We start from the raw sequence: 21,706 nt of genomic DNA, 5'->3' as shown, positions 1-21,706 counted from the left end.
TCCTGAGTACAGCCAGATTGTGAGTCCTCTTTACCTGGTTACCCGCAAGAAGAATGATTTCCATTGGGGCCCCGAACAGCAACATGCTTTCGCCCAAATCAAGCAGGAAATCACTCATGCGGTAGCCCTTGGCCCAGTCAGGACAGGACCAGAGGTGAAGAACGTGCTCTACTCTGCAGCCGGGAGCCAGGGCCTATTCTGGAGGCTTTGGCAGAAGGTGTCTAGTGAGACTCGAGGTCGACCACTGGGGTTTTGGAGCCGAAGCGACAGAGGGTCTGAAGCCAACTACACCCCAACAGAGAAGGAAATTTTGGCAGCCTATGAAGGAATCCAAGCCGCCTCAGAGGTAATTGGAACTGAGGCACAACTCCTCCTGGCACCCCGACTACCAGTGCTGGGGTGGATGTTCAAAGCAGAGGTTCCCTCTACCCACCACGCCACCAATGCCACATGGAGCAAATGGATTGCTCTCATCCCACAGCTCACCCGTATCGGAAAACTGAATCGCCCTGGGATTTTGGAAATAATTACAAATTGGCCAGAAGGTGAAAACTTTGGTCTCACTGATGAAGAAGAACAACTGATACGTGCTGAAGAAGCTCCACCATACAACCAACTGCCATCAGAAGACACACGCTACGCTCTTTTCACCAACGGTTCTTGTCGCATCGTAGGGATGAAACGAAAATGGAAAGCAGCCGTATGGAGTCCCACACGACCGGTTGCCGAAGCTACTGAAGGGGAAGGTGGATCAAGCCAACTTGCTGAACTCAAAGCTGTTCAACTAGCCCTGGACATTGCTGAAAGAGAGAAGTGGCCAAAGCTCTACCTCTACACTGATTCATGGATGGTAGCCAATGCTCAGTGGGGAAGGCTAGAAAAGTGGGAAAAAGCTAATTGGCAGCGTAGGGGAAAACCAATCTGGGCTGCTTAAGAGTGGAAAGGCATCGCTGCCCGAGTAAGAAAGCTGGTTGCGAAAGTCCGCCATTCAGATGCCCATGTCCCCAAGAGTAGGGCTAATGAAGAACACCAAAACAACGAGCAGGTAGATCAGGCTGCAAAGATAGAAGTGTCACAGGTAGACTTGGACTGGAAACACAAGGGAGAGTTGTTCCTAGCTCGATGGGCCCATGATGCCTCAGGCCATCAGGGCAGAGATGCCACCTATAAGTGGGCACGAGATCGAGGGGTGGATCTAACCATGGACAGTATCTCCCTGGTTATCCATGACTGTGAGACATGCGCTGCGATCAAGCAGGCCAAGCGGGTGAAGCCCCTGTGGTATGGTGGGTGGTGGTCCAAATACAAGTATGGGGAGGCCTGGCAGATTGATTACATCACACTGCCTCAAACCCGCCAAGGCAAGCGCTATGTGCTCACAATGGTAGAAGCCACCACAGGATGGTTGGAGACCTACCCTGTGCCTCACGCTACTGCTCGTGACACCATCCTGGGCCTTGAAAAGCAAGTCCTTTGGAGGCATGGCACCCCTGAGAGAATTGAATCTGACAATGGGACTCATTTTAAGAGTAGCCTTATTAATACCTGGGCTAGAGAACATGGCATTGAGTGGGTGTACCACATCCCTTACCATACACCAGCAGCTGGGAAGGTTGAGCGGTGTAATGGACTGCTTAAAACCACCTTGAAGGCACTGGGTGGGGGAGTTTCAAAAACTGGGAGGTGCATTTAGCAAGAGTCACCTGGTTAGTTAACACCCGAGGCTCCACCAGCCGAGCAGGCCCTGCCCAATCTGAACCCCTACAAACAACAGACGGGGATAAGGTTCCAGTGGTGCACATGAGAGGTATGCTTGGAAAAACTGTTTGGGTTAATTCTGCCTCGAGTACAGGCAAACCCATCCGTGGGGTTGTCTTCACTCAGGGACCAGGTTGCACCTGGTGGGTGATGCAAAAGGATGGAGAGACCAGATGCATACCTCAAGGGGACCTTGTTTTAGGGTGAACTACCCATAGCTCTGTACTTGTATCAGTATCAGCATGTATATATGTATATAATTAGGGTGATGCATGTATTTATATGGTTAAAAGGGTTGTTTCATGTAACATGTTAGTATGGGAAAAATTCGGGGTGGATAATGCTGGGGTTTTAGGAGCTCTCCTGGTTTGGTTTTTTTTCCTGTTAACGGAATTTTCCCCATACGTGTTGCTAGGGGGACAAATTGCTGGGTACTTAAGATAAACAAAGGAACTACCCATTGAGGTTGGGGTGCATCTGGCTACTCTTTTGTTTCACCTGGGTGTGGGGACAGTCGGTCTCCGGCGTTTGGACAGAGAGAGAGGCTGCTTTCTTCAGCTACTTTTCCTTCAGCCAGAGAAGCCCTGGGATCCCAAGCTCGCCTTTCCCTGCCTCGCTGGGAGCCGGGCTGTGGCCACCCTGCCCCCGCCGTTACTTTGAGCCTTCGCTACGTTGTAGCCGTGCTCGCCCTGCCTGCCCAGACCTCCAGGTGGTTCCCCGTTTGGATACATCTCGTCTGCTCATGCCTGCCATTCCAGCCTGCCACTCCAGCCTGCCGTTCCCGAGGGTCTGGCCAGATACCAGGATCGGCTGCCCAGCGGTTTGTGAAGCTTCTTTGTTCCATCCCTCCCCGGGATCCCAGGCCACCAGTGCAGTGTGCTCCCCGAGCTCACTCCAGAGCACCCCCTGCAGCCGCAGGGGGACCATCGCACCTGCCCTGCTCATAGGGAGCCGCCAGCGCCCCTGCTGGCTGCGACCAGAACTGCACCTGAGAAGAAAGGGCTGGACAGCCGAGAAGGCTGGCACTGGGTTTGTGATTGTTTGCTGCTACTGCCATAGTTATTGTTGTTTGTTTGCCTTGTTATACACATATAGATATATAATAGTAAAGAACTGTTATTCCTATTTCCCACATCTTTGCCTAAAAGCCCCTTGATTTCAAAATTATAATAACTCGGAGGGAAGGGGGGTCGCATCTACCATTCCAAGGGAGGCTCCTGCCTTCCTTAGCAGACACCTGTCTTTCAAACCAAGACACCAGGGCTGCTGGTAAGATGCGCGGAGATGTCCCGCGCACAGCATAGTCCCTGTGTGGGTAAAGTTGGAGCTTGCAAGCAGAGCAGCCAGCTACGGGAGCCGGGAAGGGCAGCCGGCTATGGAAGCCGGCAAGGGGAATCACCGACCAATAGACCGGATCGGGTGATTCCAGTGGGGTTTCCCCCAGAACTTTTTGATGATTGAATTGGGGAAATAAATAAGCGGGACCCTGAAGTTATTACAAGTGAGTGATATGAATATTTTGGCTACTAGTAGCTTGTTTCATTGTTGTTGGGTTGCTTATATGTCTGTGAGGATATTGATTGTTGTTAGACTGCTTTTATGTGTATGTGGCTGTGGATTAGCTCACCTATTTGTTTGTAGATCAGAGATGTGTATGTTGCCGTGTGTTGTTTGAGTGTGTTGTATTGAAGTATTTGTTTGGAGCAGTGCTAGATTATTGATCTTTGTGCCAATAGAATTAGAATTGTGGCTAGGCAAGTGGTTAGAAGAACCCCTCCCCCTCAGTGGTTTGGTCTTGATTCTTGCGAATTTGTAAATCCAATAGAACATTGGATAGAGAGAAGAGGTGAACGAGTTCCTTTAGGGAGAATATATAGAACTTCTGCAGGAAGATTAGTAGCTTTAGATTGGGAACAACCAGCGGCAGAGGATTTAGGTTTTGAAAGAATACATGGAATAACTTGTTTTTGTGGATGCGTTAGAATTTTTCATTCAGCGAGAGGGTGGCATGTTGGGTGGGTACTAATGCAGTGTACCACTTGTAAGAAGAGGTGGTACTGTTCTTCTGCCAGGCAGCAGAGCTTATGCTTTCAGTGTTATTGGAGGCACTCTAGTGAAGTTGATTTTGAGCCTGAGATTTTAAAGTTTGTGTGCGGGAAGTCACATTTGGTACCTGAGGTTTGGGAAGAAAACTGGGAAAGAATTGTGAGAGAAAGTAGTATTGTGCTTCTACTAGAAGGAATGGGTGGTGTCCAAGATGCCAGAGGGGAGAGCTTGGTATCAGACTAGAAAGAGCAAGAATAAAGAACTTAGCAGAAAATGAAGGTGTAAATAATGTTAGAGTGAGGAGAGAGTGGCAGAGAATAGTGAGAAATTTGAGAAGAACTAGTTAGAGACGTACAGCAAGTGTATATAAGAAGGAATGAGGAAAAAGGCAAAAGCAAAGGCAAAGGTGATGGCAGAAGTTGTAAGAACTGTGGACATCGTAGTTAATAGATTTCGGTGTTTAGTTCCCTTTTCTGCTTGGTGTTTCGTGTGGAGATGTAAGGCTCCTGTTTGGAAGGGACCCATGCCCCTGTGCCTTTTGTGTTTTGTTGTGAAAAGCCAAAATTGGCAGGTTTCAGTCCTGAAGCCAATCCGGAGCTCCTATCTTGTGGGGAACCCCCTCCCACCAGTCTGTGGCTTATTTTGGAGAACTAGAATTGGCAGGTTCTAATCCTAAAGCCAATTCTGCAGCTACAGCCTTGTAGAGATAGTGTTGTCCCTATGCAGGCCTAGGTATTTGTCATGCAGCGTCGTCTGTAGGGGCTGTAGAGAAACTAAGAGAAAATGCCTGTCCTGAGTGTCCAGTGAAGAAAAAAAAAAAAAAAAAAAAGAAGAAAAAGCAATTCAAATGCCTGATTCACAGACTGCAACTCTTGCAAAACTTTTTAAAGCAGTCTCACTTCCTCCACTGAAGAATCAGTTAGAGGAAACCCCACTGAAAACCTGTAGGAAACAACAAAAGTGGTGCAACAAGCACTTCATAGAATAAAAACTAAAACTCCACTTGAATAAGTTAATGCAATTAACAACTTGTTTCACTCAGACATATTTTTCATATTTGACACTGAACCGTGCCATTAATCAAATCCCTCCTGATGGGAGAGAATTTTCTAAAAGTCCTTGCAAGGAGTTTCAAAGATAAACCTAGACTTTTCCTGGAGTTTCAATGCTGCTGGATAGTTGTTTATTAAGTCTTATCAGAGGAACAGAGCCACTAGCGTGACCCAGGTACAACACAGACCACAGAAAGCAGGAGAGAAGTCTAATTATCAAGATTTACACGGCCTTTTAAAGATAATTTAACCAATAGTTACTAAAAACCTACATTATTTTCACTTTCTTAACAATTATTCAGTAACACGGCTAGGAACTGCGGAATTCTCTATCCAATCATTCCAAACTACTTTTACTGCAGAACATGGAGTAGTAGAAGAAGGAGAAGAAGGTCTAGAGAACAACAACAATCCTCCATTTTGATATTTTTTACTCTTATCTATTTACTACAAAGAGAAGCCCAAAACCTCTAAATTTTTCACCCTGTGACAATCTTACATAGCAGTCATCACCAAATTCACACCATTGTATTTTCTAGTTCTTGTCTGATAGTTGGTAATTTTTTCCAAGGTTGGAGGTTAAAACAGTGTTGTTCAGGGGGGTAAGAACCCTTAAAAACAGGCAGAGAAATATTCTCGGCACCCTGGGTTCCTACAATATTTTTTTCGAAGAAGTTTGTTTCTTTTCTCTTTTCTAAGAATGTCAAATGTCCCGGCATCGAAGATAAAGCAGTTTGAGAGCAAAGAAACTGCAAACAGCAAAATCACACCTAAATGTGATAACCATTGCTTCACTGTCACTTTGTGTTAGCCCCAAAAAGTTTTACTTCTTTTTAATAATCGGTCTAGTGGGCCAAATTTTCACTTTCCTTTTATAGGAATCTACCAACACATGAGATGGAGCTGCGTGAAAACCAATGAAATTTAAAGTGTCACCAAAATTGTTTGCATTGTCAGTTGGTTAATGTTTGTAATTTGTGTTTTCGTTGCAAGTGACTTGCTGAAGGATCAAATAAAAGTTAAAGCATTCTACATATTCTTGAGTTTAACTTTTCTCTAACTTGTTTTGTCTTTTTACTGAAAAATGTTGTAGCTAAGGTCTTATGGATGTATTATTTGCCTCAATCAACATTATCCTGAGAGTTGGTATAAGAATTTATACATATTTGAAATCCTACAAATATGGACTAACCTTCCCAGTTCTGCCTCAGAAGGCTTCAAAATTATTATAATCTGACTAAATTTTTTAGATTTTCTAATTAGTGAATTAAAGAATCTTGACAAAACACAAGCAAATGCTGCATGAGAAATGATTGGATCCCCCTTCCTAAACCAAGAGGGGTAGCCATAGACTGCAGATAGGACATGAATAAAACACAGAAAAGCCTTCTACCAGCTCTCAAACGAATGTGCTAGTGAATCTCATGCCTTATGTTTAAAGAGGGTATTTTAACTTTGCCTCACACCTACTATTTATAGCACATTCTGCAATCTCAGTTGTGAGTGCAGAATGTGATGAAGGCAATTTATGTTTTACATTTCATGTGTCTGAATTCGAATCTTAATATAACATTTTAAAGGTGGTGATACATGTGAGTATCTTCTGTCCAGTGGGAAATTTCTTAGAGAAAAAGTATGGCAACATCACAGTTGTATGATGCATAAGTATAAAAACAGTGAAGCAAAAAAATTCCTTCATAAACAAACATGTGTTTATAGGAGATTCTATAATTCAATAGCTGTTCTATTCATTTATAAAACTCATAAATCCTCAAGTCAAAGAGGAGGGAAAACAACAAGTTAGAATTAAACAATATCCCCTTGTCTTGGGGTGACTTTATGATGTGTATCCCATATCGCTGCCCTATGCCCAGAAATTAATTTTTGTACCTTTCTATGCCTTTAAACTGAGCCTGAGAGGGGGAAGGAAAAACTGAGCAAAACTTTTTCAAAGCAGTTTGCAACTTGTTCAAGGTCACACAGAGATAAAGACTTTTTTTTCAGCTGCAGCAGGAGAGCAGGAGGGAAGGGAACCACCCGGCTTGCTTTTCTTTCCAGCCAGCTTTCGGCAGGTTTTTTTTGCTCAGCTCTTTTTTTCCTTTGGAGAGTTGAACTTTTGTTTTCCTGGGACTTCGTTTTTTTCCCTTTTCTCTCTGCTGGACTGCTTCAACATCAGAATACATTGGGAGGATTTTCCACCGAGGCCTTGGCCCTGGAGGTGGGCCCACCACCCCGTCCCAGCTCCAAGGAGGGGGAGAGAGAGATCTACGGAAGGACTCTGAAATTTTCCCAGGTTTCGCTCAGCAGGGCGAGGGGTTTTATTACTTAGCATTATTATCCTTTTCCTGTGTGTTTGTTAAATAAATAATTTTTCTCTCTTTCACTTTCCTTCGAGGAAAATTTATTTTTTCTTGAACCTGGCGGGGGAGGGGTGGTTGTACCTTCTCTCAGAGGATATATTTCTAAATTTGACCAAACTGGCACACCCCTCAAAAAGAAAGACAGAGAAAGAATTAGCCCAATAATTGAAAAATTCTTACAGTTAAGACTGTTAAAAGAGTGCCAGTCTGATTTTAACACTCCTATCTTGCCTGTCTGTAAACCTGCTGGGTCGTACCGGGTGGCACAGGATTTACGGGCTGTTAACAAGATAACTGAGGATCTCTATCCTGTGGTAGCAAATCCTTATACTGTTAACATGCTTAACACCAGAGCTAACTTGGTTTACCATTTTAGATTTAAAGGATGCCTTCTTTTGACTCCCTCTTCGTGAAGTCAGTCAGAAAATTTTTGCATTCGAATGGGAAAGCCCTAAGAGTGGGTGCAAAACCCAGCTCACATGGATGGTGTTTCCTCAAGGATTTAAGAACAGTCCCACCCTGTTTGGAGAACAACTTGCAAAAGACGTAGAGTCCTGAGAAGCCCCACCAGGAGAAGAGAAGCTATTGCAGTACATAGATGACCTTTTAATAGCTACCCGAACAGAGGAAGCTTGTGTAGCCTGGACGGTAAGCCTCTTAAACTTTCTGGGACTCCAAGGGTACAGGGTATCTAAGAAAAAGGCTCAGGTGGTGAAACAGAAAGTGATCTACCTGGGCTATGAAGTCAGTGTCAGGCAACGAACTTTGGGGCAAGATTGCAAAGAAGCGATATGCCAAACCTCGAAACCCCAGACAGTGAAAGAGTTACAGACTTTTCTGGGGATGAGAGAATGGTGCAGATTATGGATTTACAATTATGGGCTGCTCATGAAACTGCTATACGAGCTCATTACAAAAGAAAGCAGAAATCTCCAGTGGACAAAGGAGGCCACGCAGGCCTTCAATGAGCTAAAGAATGCCCTCATGTCAGCTCCAGCTCTAGGACTTCCAGACATGAGTAAGCCATTCTTTCTATTTTCCCATGAGAAACAAGGGATCGCCTTGGGAATACTAGCACAGGACCTGGGCCCATACCGATGGGCACTTGCTTATTTCTCTAGGCAGCTAGATGCAGCGGGCAAAGGATGGCCTGGGTGCCTCAGAGCCATTGCAGCAGTCGTGCTAAACATCCAGGAAGCACGCAAATTCACCTTCGGTCAGAGAATGACTGTACTGGTATCCCACACGGTGTCCGCAGTGCTGGAAGTGAAAGGCGGGCACTGGCTTTCCCCACAAAGGTTCCTGAAATATCAAGCCATCATGGTGGAACAAGATGATGTAGAAATAGTGGTAAGTAACATTGTCAACCCAGCTTCCTTTCTCAGTGGAAATCGAGGGGAGCCGGTACGCCATGATTGCCTGGAGACTATCGAAGCCACCTACTCCAGCTGTCCGGACCTGAAAGATACCCCTTTAGATGATGTAGAGACCTGGTTCACTGATGGGAGCAGGTATATCATCAGTGGAAAACGACATGCTGAGTGTGCAGTTACCACCTGCCGGGAGGTGATAGAATCCGGACCCCTGCCAACAAACATCTCTGCACAAAAGGCTGAAATAATCGCCCTAACTCGTGCCTTAGAGATGGCAAAAGGAAAGAAAATAAACATTTATACAGACTCAAGGTATACATTTGGGGTTGCGCATGCACACGGGGCCATTTAGAAAGAAAGAGGACTGTTAAATTCACAGGGAAAGAACATCAAACATGCACAAGAAATAATGTTACTGTTGGAAGCAGTCCGAGCTACCTGAGAAGGTAACAATCATGCACATAAGAGCACATCAAAAGGTGAGCTCAGAATTGGAAGAAGGAAATGATCTGGCGGACAGAGAGGCAAAAGAAGCAGCAAAAGGTGAGGTAATAACAACTGAAGCCTTAATTCCAGATGGCCAACTTTCCCTAGAGGGTAAGCCAACATATAACAAAAAGGACAAGAAATTGATTAAAGGGGAACATTTAACCAAGAGGGATGGACTATCACTGCAGAAGGAAAATTGGTTATTCCCTCCCATTTGCTATGTTCACTCGTAAAAGAGGAGCACCAGAAAACGCATTGGGGAACAAATGCCTTATATAACTACTTAATTGGGAAAATTATCACTAGAAATTTATATGAAACCATTGTGCAGGTAACCCAACAGTGTAACCTTTGCCTCCAGACTAATCCCAAAAATATCCCCTAATGCAGTACTTGGTGCTCGAGGCACGAGCTTTGTTGTGCCCCAGGTCAGAGACAGTCCAGCTGTGTTACTTCTGCCCGTCGCAGAAGCGAATTCGGCGTCAGGAAAAGAGCTGCTTGCTGGGCTAGCTAGCTGGCTTCTTTGCAGAGGGAACACGGCAGGAGCCGATGGGATCGGCTCACGTTAGCTCCGAGACAAAGGAAGAGAGAGGCTGTTCGAGTCTGGCTTCTAACAGGTTTATTGCTAGAAGTTTCGCAACCTGAACAAGCTTGGAAGGCTGGAATCCGATGTGATGGGAATGATGGGATCGATGAGGTCCTCCCTTGAGGCTCATCCTCAGTTTTATAGGGAATTTGAAAACCCCAGTGAAAGGGGAAAACAACCAATGAGTTACAAACCAGGGGGAGGATACAATGTAACAAGAGCCACTGGGGGAAACCGAGAGGCGGGAGTTATAACAGAGAACCAATGAACAACCGAGTAACCGAGAATTTTCCCGAATCGGGGGAGGCGGCTTGTACCCAGGCACCGCCCAGGGGGGTGCGGCTTAGGCTTCTGAGTCGCCCCTCGACCCACCCTCTGAGTCTGCCTCTTCGGGGAACTTGATCCAGGGGAGGGACTGAGATTGATTGGCATTACACAGCCCCAGCCCCGCAGTGGGCTGGGTCACACCAACAACCCCCAAACCAAAAATGGGTCAAATTAGAAAAGGCCATGGGCCTAGAGAGCAGTAGCAAATTGATTTTATGGAACTTGCAAGAAAAGGGGGGTATCAATATTTGCTAGTGTTGACAGATACTTTTTCAAGATAGCCGAAAGCTTTTAGCCTTAAGTTGAGAAGTTATTCATAAGAGAGAAGACATATAGTCCCAAGCCTTTATGCAGTTTACTGGACTCATGGGGAAATATTCTGATTTAAAAGATTTAAACCTGCTGACTTTGGGCATGCACAGAAACCAAGTGTATACAAAGCAAGGATAGAAAAAACAAAAAACTTAGCAACTTCAGGGAACTGTAAGAGAAGAAATCAAAATAGGATTAATGGAACTTCTCATAGAAAAGCAACCCAAATTAGTGTTTCAACTACTCCTACAGACAAACATAATGAAATCTGTATTCATTCAAGTGAAGTAGATTGTTGGTATAATTTTACATTAGTACAGACCGTTGAAGTAGTTTGTCTTTGGGCCCAGGACAGTAATGGGCTCTCATTCAAATTCCAGATAAATACCATGGCTAGGCCTATTACAACCTACACCAGCAATTGAATCCAAACCCAGGTCATACCACTTAAGCCTGAACCAAAGATTTATGAGATTGGCCCCTATGTAGTGAGGAACACAGGCCAACAATTACTGCTGTTTAATCCAGAGTAGTCTCTTAAGCATGTAGAACTACTAATGCAAATTAATATCTCTGAGATCCAACCAGCCTGCTCCCCTTTAATACAAACATCCTTTGAAGAGTGGACAGCCTGGCTGCAGAAGCAAACCCCCCCCCTCAAAGGCAGAATGCAGAGAGACCTGACGGGCGTGCTGGGAACAGGACTGGGAGTCCTAAATGGAATTGATTCAGAGATACTGATGAATAAATTGGCCATGGCAACCAGTGATCTGACCAAATTAAAACAGCCCCTACAAGTCTCCCTATTAGCATTAGGAAACAGCCAGTGGCAAGTCTCAAAAATACTCTCAGACTTCACAAAGATCAGCGACCTGGACCACAGACTGATATTAACCACACTTGGTATAGCTCAATACAATGTATCATTAGCCCTTCGCTGCATACAAGCCCAATTATGGATGCAGTCAACAACTTCCTTAATTATAAGAGAAGGAAATGAAGGTGTTTTCCCTATTGAAATCCAAGAAGCTGTATGGAATAATGCTACTAAATTAGAAAGAAAGCTCCAATCCTGGTGGACCTTGGTAAATTTCACTTATGACCCAATGACTAACATAGCTACTGCCTTTGTGCTTACTATACATAATGCCACAGTTTATGTAATTCATCCTATTGTTGCATTGGGACCAAACTATGAAGGAACAGATTTTTACCCCTCTAAACACAGAGTATGGGCTTGGATGGTAGAAGAAAAATGGCAAACGGTAAATTTAGAATCTTGTATCACACGAGAACAACAAGGATTTATCTGTGAAAGTAATACACTTGATGCCAAAGACATATGTCTTGATGCACAACAAGGCATATCTCACTTCGAGGTCCACCCAGACACTACACCGAAAACTGTATGTACTAGTTTGAAAACAAACCATTGAGAGGCACCAAGTCAGAATAACAATTTAATGGAAATTAAAGAAAAGGAAAAGAAAGTAAAAGAAAACACTGACAGAGCCAAGATACAACCTGAGTCCCTATTAGGCAGGGTAGTGGTAGCAGTCTGGTGGAATGGTGGCTGCAATCCTCTGAAGTGGTGATCCTGTAGTAGAAGGGGTCTGCTCTTCCTCAGAAAGTCCAGCGGTGGCTGTGTAGCTCCTGTCCTCTGGAAATCCAGTGGAGCCAGTGTCTTTGGTGCTCAGAGTCCCAGATTATATCCACGATGGGATGCTTGGTTCCTCCCTCTGGGTGGAGCATCTCACAATGGGGTAATGAGTCATGAGGCCAAGTGTTGATTAGGCTCGTTAACAGAAGATAGTCTGGAGGGAGTTATCTCTGAGTCATGCGGCAGGACAATGATGGGCCATTAACAGCAAGATAGTCTGGGGGGAGGAGGCAAGGAAACACTGCCCCACCTGATTTCAACGGCTCATGAGGATGGTAATAGAATACACCTCAACAAAGGACATTGTACTTGTATATATTGGTCAAAGTTGTGTGCGCTTAAGAACTATCTGCACTTTTATGATGATAGATGACAGTAATATAAATGTAGCTGCCAGGAATCACTAATTTTTGTATTTGTAATTTTACCAGGATTGTTGGGTGTGATTTTCGTATTTAGCACCGGTTGTGTCTCATCAATTGATAAGGTCTAACCTCACCATATACCATAAATTGCTACCCACACCTATTGGGATGGACCTCACATTAGTATAGCAATTAGTGAAACATCAGGATCTAAATGAGATTTTAGAAGAAATTCACAAGAACGGGAAAGAGACCTTAGTCACCATCCATCATGCCACACAAGAAATAAGCAGAATCTTGCAAAGAGTAAAACAAGCTGGTGAGACGCCCTTTTTGGGTGGTCACTTACCGCCACTGGTATTCTAAATATGTTATGTCACCCCATAATTGTTTTATCAATTTTGGTGAGTGCTTGCCTTGTGTTGTCGATTATGTTGCTTTTTTGGAACTATAAAGTGCTAAAGAAGTTATCAGTTTTAACTACTTTGTCAAATGCACATGGGAAAGCATTAAGGGTGTAGTGGTTCGGTTACTTACTTATTTTCCTTCTGTAAGATAAGAATTCGGAGAAAACAAAGCAGGCACAAACCTTAAACAGTTGCAGTACAAAGAAAGAGTTTTATTACTAACAGAATTCATAGTAAAGAGAAATAACAAGAAATTAAAGCAAACCCCCTCCTCCTTTCCAGCCACTTTCCTCCTTTTACCCAACTCACACAAAGGGTAACAGAACATGGGATATTAGTCAGTATTGCAGTTCTTGATAAGTCTCTTTCATATGCTTAAGGAAAAAAAAGGGTTTTCTTCAGCTGCACATGGTTCCCAAAGTGCCACCAACAGCAGACCTGCCCGGAAAGAAACAATCTGCTGTGGTGTAAAACATCTCTTCTATGAAAATCTCACAGTTCTTTCACACTGCCACACATAGGCTATCACATGGGGTTATTAATTTTTTTAAGGATGAGTTATGCTGGCCTGAACACAAAGGCTTTCTTCGCCACAAATCTCTTAAAAAAAACACCTCACTGCTTCTATATAGCCTGGCATAGGCATTCTTCACAATTTTCATGGGCCACGTGTGAAATTCATCCCTCTATGTACTTCAAATGGATTAAAGAGACAAACAGTTTGTGATATTACAGTTTCTTACCACAGCACGCAAGAAGTATTTTAAGCTACACACGAGAAAATGTGGCACCGCCCTTTTCTCTTTCGTCGCCGTGTTCAGCTTCGTCTCACGTGACTCACTTTCTCTTTCTCTCTGACTCTGAAACCGCCATGTTGAAGAGTGTCCTTGTTCACGCCTTACGGTGGAGAAAGCCTCGCTCCCTTTGTGTTGCTGGCTGCATGGTGTCGTCTTCAGTTCAGCACGAAGTGTGCTGGCTGCAGACAGGAGGCTATGCCATCTCTTGCTAGCTCCGCCGGCTCTGCGAGGAGAGGAGAGGAGAGGAGAGGAGAGGAGAGGAGAGGAGAGGAGAGGAGAGGAGAGGAGAGGAGAGGAGAGGAGAGGAGAGGAGAGGAGAGGAGAGGAGAGGAGAGGAGAGGAGAGGAGAGGAGAGGAGAGGAGAGGAGAGGAGAGGAGAGGAGAGGAGAGGGACCCACCTGTCCTAAGAAGCCGCGCTGCATGGGGTTAGCTGTGTGGCAGTCCATGGCTGGTTTTAGCTGCCTGCGGCTCTGGAACAGCTCCCCTCCCAGCGACCCAGGGTCTGTGCCACGGCATTGGGAAAAGGGGGGGGCATGGGCCCCAGCCTGGCCCAGTGGGGCCCAGAGGCTTGGAGCCCCCTCACCTTCCAGCAGGTGAGCTCAGACTAAAGGCAATTTCTGCCTTTCCATGCAGTTTAAATATGTAAATTGTGAGAAGAGTCATTAGTCTAAAAGACTGTCCATCAACTCAAGTTCAACCCACTACATGCTTATCATAAAAGATTATTAGAGAAAGAATTTATGTATTAGTAAAAGAATTTACTAACTATAGAAAAGGGGGGACTGAATCAGGGGGAGGAGGGGGAAGCAGAGATTATATGATTTGCTAAGAAGTTGTTTGTTAAAAGCAATGCATACAGCTTGCTCAACACTTATTGTGCCTACCAAAGCAGCATGAGAAGATATAAGACTATTGATAAAAGGAAGGAATCTTGACCAAAGATCCTGTTTTCGAACCTAAAACTAACTTAAACCAGCCTTGAAGTTTGGACTTGGGCCAGGGACAGAAAGAGCATGCGCAGGGAAGCAAGGTGAAAAGTTCAGCATGAGGAAGACTCTTTAGGAAGACTCTTACTTCATCCCAGAGACCCCTGCCCACGACCACCAGACAACACTGTGCAAGCACAACACGGATGTAAATGACTTTTGGGCTCATTGTAATATGAGGTGAGGCTAGGCGGGGCTAGGTAATGAATATATATAGGCGTATTGGGAAACTTAATGAATACGGAGTTTGTAACCCAATATATACCATACTGAATGCAGCTGTCGGCATGCATGTCTTTGGAGGAGCTATCCCCCATGCGTCCCAGCGCTGGAATAAACATACCTACTTTACTACTTATTCCAGTAGTGGAGTCTTTTCCGCATATCAATGGCTTGAAGGGTATATTGAAATAGGGATCAAAAAAATAGGGACAAATGCCATGGTAAGGGAGGCGATCAGGAAAAGTCATCTAAGACATCAAAAAGGAATCCCCCTCTGGATAAAGATCAATGTGCTTTTTTCAAGAAAAAGGGACATTGCAAAAAGGAGTGTCCGATGTTGGTGAAAAAGGAAAACCCCAGACCCAGCTCCCATACTAGCTGTGAATGGGGACTGAAGGGGACCAAAGGTTTTCTCCCTGGAGGAACCTTTGGTTATAGCTAAGTTGGGGAAAGACGAAATTGAATTTATGGTGGATGCAGGGGCAACATATTCTGTGTTAAACACCTTAAAATGAAAACGGAGCAAAGATACTGTAGAAGTGATTTGTTCTACAGGGGTAAGTGAAACAAGGCCTTTCTTCCAACCTTTAAAATTTAAATTGGGAAAACATTGGGTGACCCATCAATTCATCTACATGCCAAACTCTCCAAAGCCTTTGCTAAGTAGGCATCTATTGGAGAAATTAGAAGCAGAAATTAAATTTAGCAAAGGGGGGAGAATACAAGTTCCTGAAACTAAATTTGTCGAAGTAGCTGCCCTTTTTATACAGGAGAATTATGGTGACATTCTCAAAGAAGTTGAAGATGCTGTCATTCAAATAGTGTGGGCCAGTGATTTTCCTGGGAGGTCGAAACATGCAGAACCTGTAACCAGAGTAATCAAACCTGGAGCCCCACTGGTAAGACAGAAACAATACCCTTTGAAGTTAGAAAGTTGTAGAGGGTAAGCCCCTATAATTGAGAAGTTCCTTAAATTTGGGTTATTGGTAGAGTGTTGTCTTGCGGTGACTATGATGAGTACCCCCTATTGCTGCTTTATGCCCAGAAATTAATTTTGTGCCTTTCTGTGCCTTTAAACTGAGCCTGAGAGGGGGAAGGGAAAAAAACCCGAGCAAACTTCTCAAAGCAGTTGTTCAAGGACACACATACACACTCCTCTGCTTCTAACAGCAGCAAGAGCGGAGGAAGCACCCTTCTTGCTTTTCAGCCAGTTTTCGGCTACTCTTCTCTGGAGGGAGAGTGTTGAACTTTGTTTTTCTGGGACTTCGGTTTTTCCCTTCTTCTCTTCTGGACTGTTTCAACATCAGAACACATTGAGAGAATTTTCCACCGAGGCCCTGGAGGTGGGCCCACAACCCAGCTCCAAGGAGGAGGAGAGAGACTACACCTACAGAAGGACTCTGAAATTTTCCTAGGTTTCTCTCCACAGTGAGAGGTTTTATTATTTAGCATTATTGCTCTTTTCCTGTGTGTTTGCTAAAGAAATAGTTTTTATCTCTTTCACTTTCCTCCAAGGAAAATTTATTTTTTCCTGAACCTGGTGGGGGAGGGCTGGTTGTAATCTGCCTTCCATCAGAGGATATTTTTCCTCCAAATTTGTCCAAACCGGCACAAGTGTGAATCCAAATACAACACACTCATCTTGCCAGTAAAAAAAGCCGATGGTAAAAGCTACCAATTAGTGCAAGATTTAAGGGCAATTAACAAAATAACAGAGGATATTCACCCCATAGTAGCCAATCCATATACCCTTTTGACCACATTGACAGATGATTTAGGGTGGTTCACTGTGCTAGACCTTAAAGATACCTTTTTCTGTATTCCTGTGAATAAGAGCAGTCAAGAACTTTTTGCTTTCGAGTGGGAGAATCCTGAAACAGGGAGAAGAAGCCAACTCACCAGGAGAATCCTACCCCAGGGTTTCAGGAATAGCCCAGTTATATTTGGAAACCAGCTGGCAAAAGAATTGGAGGACTGGAGAAGACAAGAACCAGGAGGGGCTGTTTTACAGTATGTAGATGATATAGTGATTGCAGCCAAAAATTGAAATGGCTACATCCGACTCACTGTAAATTTGTTAAACTTTTTGGGACTAAGTAGGTATAGAGTTTCAAAAGAGAAAGCACAGATTGCTAAGGAAACTGTGATTTATTTGGGGCTGGAGATCTTCCATGGACATCGACGACTCAGTAGAGATCGCAAAGAAGCCATCTGTTGTCTCCCCGAACCCCACACCATAAGACAAATGTAACAATTTGGTTCTGGAAGGACATTTAAAAGTTGCTACTGGTCGTTTAAAGGATGGGAAAGAGAAAATAATTATTTGAAAAATGCTGGGCACCTGTCTAGGAGCTGCCTACCAATACCAAAAAGATAATATTAAAGGGAATCAAGAACTAAAAACTGAACTGGGAACTAGGAAAGTGACTGAGTTATTGTCCTTGCAAAATAGAACATCTGCAGATACAGTTACAGGAGGAACAAAAAGGAAACAAAAGCTGGCAGAAAAAGCTGAGCTAATGCTTATGAGGGCTCCAAAACCTCCTAACATTGTGCAAATCAGGAATTTAATTGCATCTTCTGAAGTTTGGGATGGTAACATATGGGGTGATCCCAGCGATAATGAAACAGGGGAGGATGATTTTTTACCTCCTAATAATCCCCCTATGTGCATAGCCAGACCCATCATAAAAACTGAGGTAACCACTGGACCTTGGGGTGGACAGGGAAATCATACCCAAAAAAAAACCCCATTTGATCCGATTCACATGACTAATTTACAAGAATGCTATGGCCATAAGGCAGGTGAAACTGAAAGTGAATATTTGTGGCATGTTTATTTAACTGGAGGAGACGGAATACTATTAACGGTGAAGAGGCTAATGGGTTCTGGGGTCCTGGTGTTATTTTATCTTTTGGTCCTTTTCCTCCAAATGATCCCCACTTAATAACAAGTAGGGTAGCATACTGGGCTGGCAGAATGGATGTTCAAGAGAGGGAAGAGCCTCTGACAATATCTATTAATTCTTTGTCTGAGCTCTCCCCTGTTATTACAAAAGCTGCCTGCTTCCAAGCCATGCTTGAGCATCAACCTATTGATGCTCCTATTACTGCAGTCGTGGACTATAATATGTTAAAGCTGCTAATTAAGGGGGCCTCGCCATACTCAAACCCTACATTATCGCAAAACGAGATGAAATCAAAAGAGATGCAGCCTTTAAAGTACAATAGGTTAGAGGTGTGGCTTCAGCCTTAAACCCCAGGGAAATCCCCACCTGGGCAACACTAATGTATAACATCATAAATCATGCACAAGATGTGGGATGGCGTAATTTTCATGGTGATACCAAGCACACTGGCAATAATGTCAGACAAACTAACTATTCATGGGAACCAGGACTTACAGATCATCCACCTAAAAATCAGAGGTGGAAAGAGTTATATAATCAAGCATTGTTGTAGGAACCCAGAGTGCCGAGAATATTTCTCTGCCTGTTTTTAAGGGTTCTTACCCCCCTGAACAACACTGTTTTAGCTTCAAACCTTGGAAAAAATTACCAACAGTCAGACAAGAACTAGAAAATACAGTGGTGTGAATTAGGTGATGACAACTATGTAAGATTGTCACAGGGTGAAAAATTTAGAGGTTTTAGGCTTCTCTTTGTAGTAAATAGATAAGAGTAAAAAATATCAAAATGGAGGATTGTTGTTGTTCTCTAGACCTTCTTCTCCTTCTTCTACTACTCCATATTCTGCAGTAAAAGTAGTTTGGATTGATTGCATAGAAAATTCCACAGTTCCTAGTCGTGTTACTGAATAATTGTTAAGAAAGTGAAAATAATGTATGTTTTTAGTAACTATTGGTTAAAATATCTTTAAAAGGCTGTGTAAATCTTGATAATTGGCTCTCACTCCTACTTTTCCTCCTTCTATGCTGTACCTGGGTCACACTAGTGGCTCTGTTCTTCTGATAAGACTTAATAAACAACTATCTAGAAGCATTGAAACTACAGAAGACGTCTCGCTTTATCTCTCAAATGCCTTGCAAGGACTTTCAGCAAATTCTCTCCCATCAGGAGAGACTCGATTTATGGTACGGTAAAGTGTCAATTGTTATTAGGAATTCCAAAAATTACATACAACACTGGTAGCAGAGGGGCTGCAGAGGTGGCTTCTGTGAGAAGATGACAGAAGCTGCCCCCATATCAGAGAGACAGTTCTAGCCAGCTCCAAGGCTGGCCAAAGCTGAAACAATCAGCAACATTGCAAATATTTTTAAGAAAGGGTAACAAATTCTGCACAACAGCAGATGAGAGAGAAAAGTGAGAACATGTGAGAGAAACAACTCTGCAGACACCAAGGTCAGTGAAGAAGGAGGGGGAGGATGTGCTGCAGGCACCGAAGCTGAGATTCCCCTGCAGCCCATGGTGAAGACCATGGTGAGGCAGGTTGTCCCCCTGCTGCCTATGGACATCCACGGTGGAGCAGAGATCTACCCTGCAGCCTGTGGAGGACCCCACGATAGAGCAGGTGGATTTGACCTGAAGAAAGTTGCAGCCTGTAGAGAGCTTGGCAGGACCTGTGACCATGTGGAAAGGACACATGCTGAAGCAGTTCTTGAAGGTCTGAAGCCTGTGGGATGGATCCATGTTGAAGTTCATGAAGGACTGTCTCCTGTGGGTGGGACCCCATTCTGGAGCAGGGAAAGAGCATGAGGATGAAGGAGCAGCAGACATAAAGAATTATGAACAGACTGCAACCCCCATTTCCCATCCCCTTGCACCACTCGGGGGAAGGTGGTTGATTTGTGTTGTAGTGGGGATTCCTACAACACGTATATACAGCGAGGTCTGTGGAAAAGAAATATAAGGACCAATTCTTGGTAGGTGTTTTCAGAGAGATGTTTATTTTCCTGCCCATGGCCGGCGACTGCAGAACTGTAGCAATCACAGGACCAGAGGGTCCTTGCCGGGCAGGGGAACACAAAACAACCAATGGGGAACAAGGTTGACCAGGGAGTAGGGAAACCCAGTGCCTCCACCCCAGGGCCCCTCTCCCAGGACCCCACGCCAGGGGGGAGGAACCCCAACACTTCACCCTTTTTTCAAAAAGAGATTTAAAACTTAAAATTGAAAACAACTGGATAAACATGAGATAACAAGAACAGTTTCAAAACAAAACAAGCCACCCTCCTGAGTTGGCAGAAGGGAGACAGGACTCTCTGAGTATGCTTTGTGGGGAAACTGAGGCAGGAGAGGGTTTCTTCTATTTGTACCTGTTGGAATGCTAAACAAAAATAGTTAATTTCTTTCTCTCTCCCTTGTCATTCCCCATTCGACATTGGAAAGGGATTTTTGGGGAAACAATTGGCAAAGGCATGGTTTTGTGAGGGAAACCATGGGTGAAAAAATGGATTGGGAATACACTGGGGATAATAGGATATAGGATATAGGATATAGGATGTAGGATATAGGATAAAGGGGAAAGGTAGGATTAGGAAAGGGAGACTGTATAGGTTGCTTATAATGGGGATATTGTCTAACATGACTAAGATTTTTAGCATATATACTGCCTTTCACAGAAACACCACTAGGCCCAATAACATTTGCTGCTTGCAAACCTTTCCTTCCTTGGACAATCCTGAACTCTACCACTTCTCCATCTCCCAAGCTTGGGAGGTATTTTTCAGGGTTATTCTTTTTAATGGCAGTTCTATGAACGAATCTGTCTTCCTTGTTGTCACATCTCATTATAAAACCATAATTTTGTTTAACATTATACCATTTTACTATTCCTAAAACCTTAGCTACGATGTTTATTTCTTTTTTCTGTGTCGGTGCTGTTTTTTGTCCCACTGTGTTTTTGTTTTCACTTTCCTTTTCGCTCACTCCCGTGTTGGAACTGCCGGTGCTGTCAGTGCTGCCGGGGCCGTCGGGGCTGCTCGTGCCTGCGTGCTCTCGCTGCAGGGTCTCGACTTCTCGGGGTCGCATTCAGGGCGGCACAGGCCGGGCTGGGCCGCTCAGCTCCTTGCGCATGGCTGCCTCTACCGCCTCTGGTCACAGCCGCGCTGCCGCTGCCTGTGGCCATACCCACGTCTCGGCAGACCCCCGAGCGACAGCCCCCTCGCGCCCTCCTCTGGCACGTGTTTTGGCTAGACACAGCTCTGCTCCACTGCCATCGCTGCCTCTCTCAGCTGGGTGTTCACGGGGCTCGCTCCACCAAGCGCTGCGCAGGGCCAGGCAGGCACCGCCGGGTTGCTCCTCTCCCGCTGCGCCTGGTTCTGCTCCCACCGCGCCTCGCTCCACTGCCGACACCACGGCTGGCACCACTCTGCCCGCGCACGGGAACTGCCTCGCTGCTGCTCACAGAGCACTTGGTGCACGTGGCCGAAGCCACACAGTCCCTGAGGCACGTTTCCCTTCGCAAGGACACAGCTGATATTGTTCAACAGTCTTCGTAATTAAATAATATTCATGAAAATATTCTTCCATCGGCATATATTTTGACTCAGAAATTAACTGTGTCCAAACAGTCTTCCAAAAGTCTTTGGTAAGAATCAAGTCCCAAGAAACGCAGAAGAAGTTTTTAAACAACCATGCCAGTAAGTGCTTTAGTTCTTTTTGAGCTTGAATTAAGCTAAAATTTACATATCGTTGTTCAAGAATCTTTTCAAGTTTAAGATAAATGTCCCGATGCAGCTCTGAGAGCCAAGAGTCTTTCCACGGTTCCTCCATAGTTTAGACATGGAACAGCAAAACCAAAACAAGAAGAGAAATCTAAAGAGTTTACTCACAAATCACAGTCGCTGTCTTTAGGGAATCGTTCTGCCTGCATTTTACTAGTTGGGTATCATGGGTTAGCAAGCATAGCTACGGATTTTCCTGCAAAGAGGTGCTTACAGCTTCCTCTGTGACCTGACAGAACCTATCAACTGGCTAGTTTGAATACTGACAAATTTTTAAGCCA

General features: G+C 44.4%; 1 protein-coding gene across 1 annotated transcript in view; it reads right to left on the bottom strand.

Moving 5' to 3' along the window:
- The window catches only part of LOC138102678 (E3 ubiquitin-protein ligase RNF38-like), a 406,849-nt gene that overhangs the window by 161,010 nt on the left and 224,133 nt on the right, over positions 1-21,706 (bottom strand). Inside the window, 1 exon segment of the mRNA XM_069000397.1 lies at positions 19,237-19,414. Coding sequence (XP_068856498.1) covers positions 19,237-19,414 — 178 coding nt within the window.

Source organism: Aphelocoma coerulescens (genome assembly GCF_041296385.1).
Source record: "Aphelocoma coerulescens isolate FSJ_1873_10779 chromosome W unlocalized genomic scaffold, UR_Acoe_1.0 ChrW_unloc_scaf_1, whole genome shotgun sequence".
Lineage (NCBI taxonomy): Eukaryota > Metazoa > Chordata > Aves > Passeriformes > Corvidae > Aphelocoma > Aphelocoma coerulescens.
This window is presented reverse-complemented; position numbering and strand designations above follow the sequence as displayed.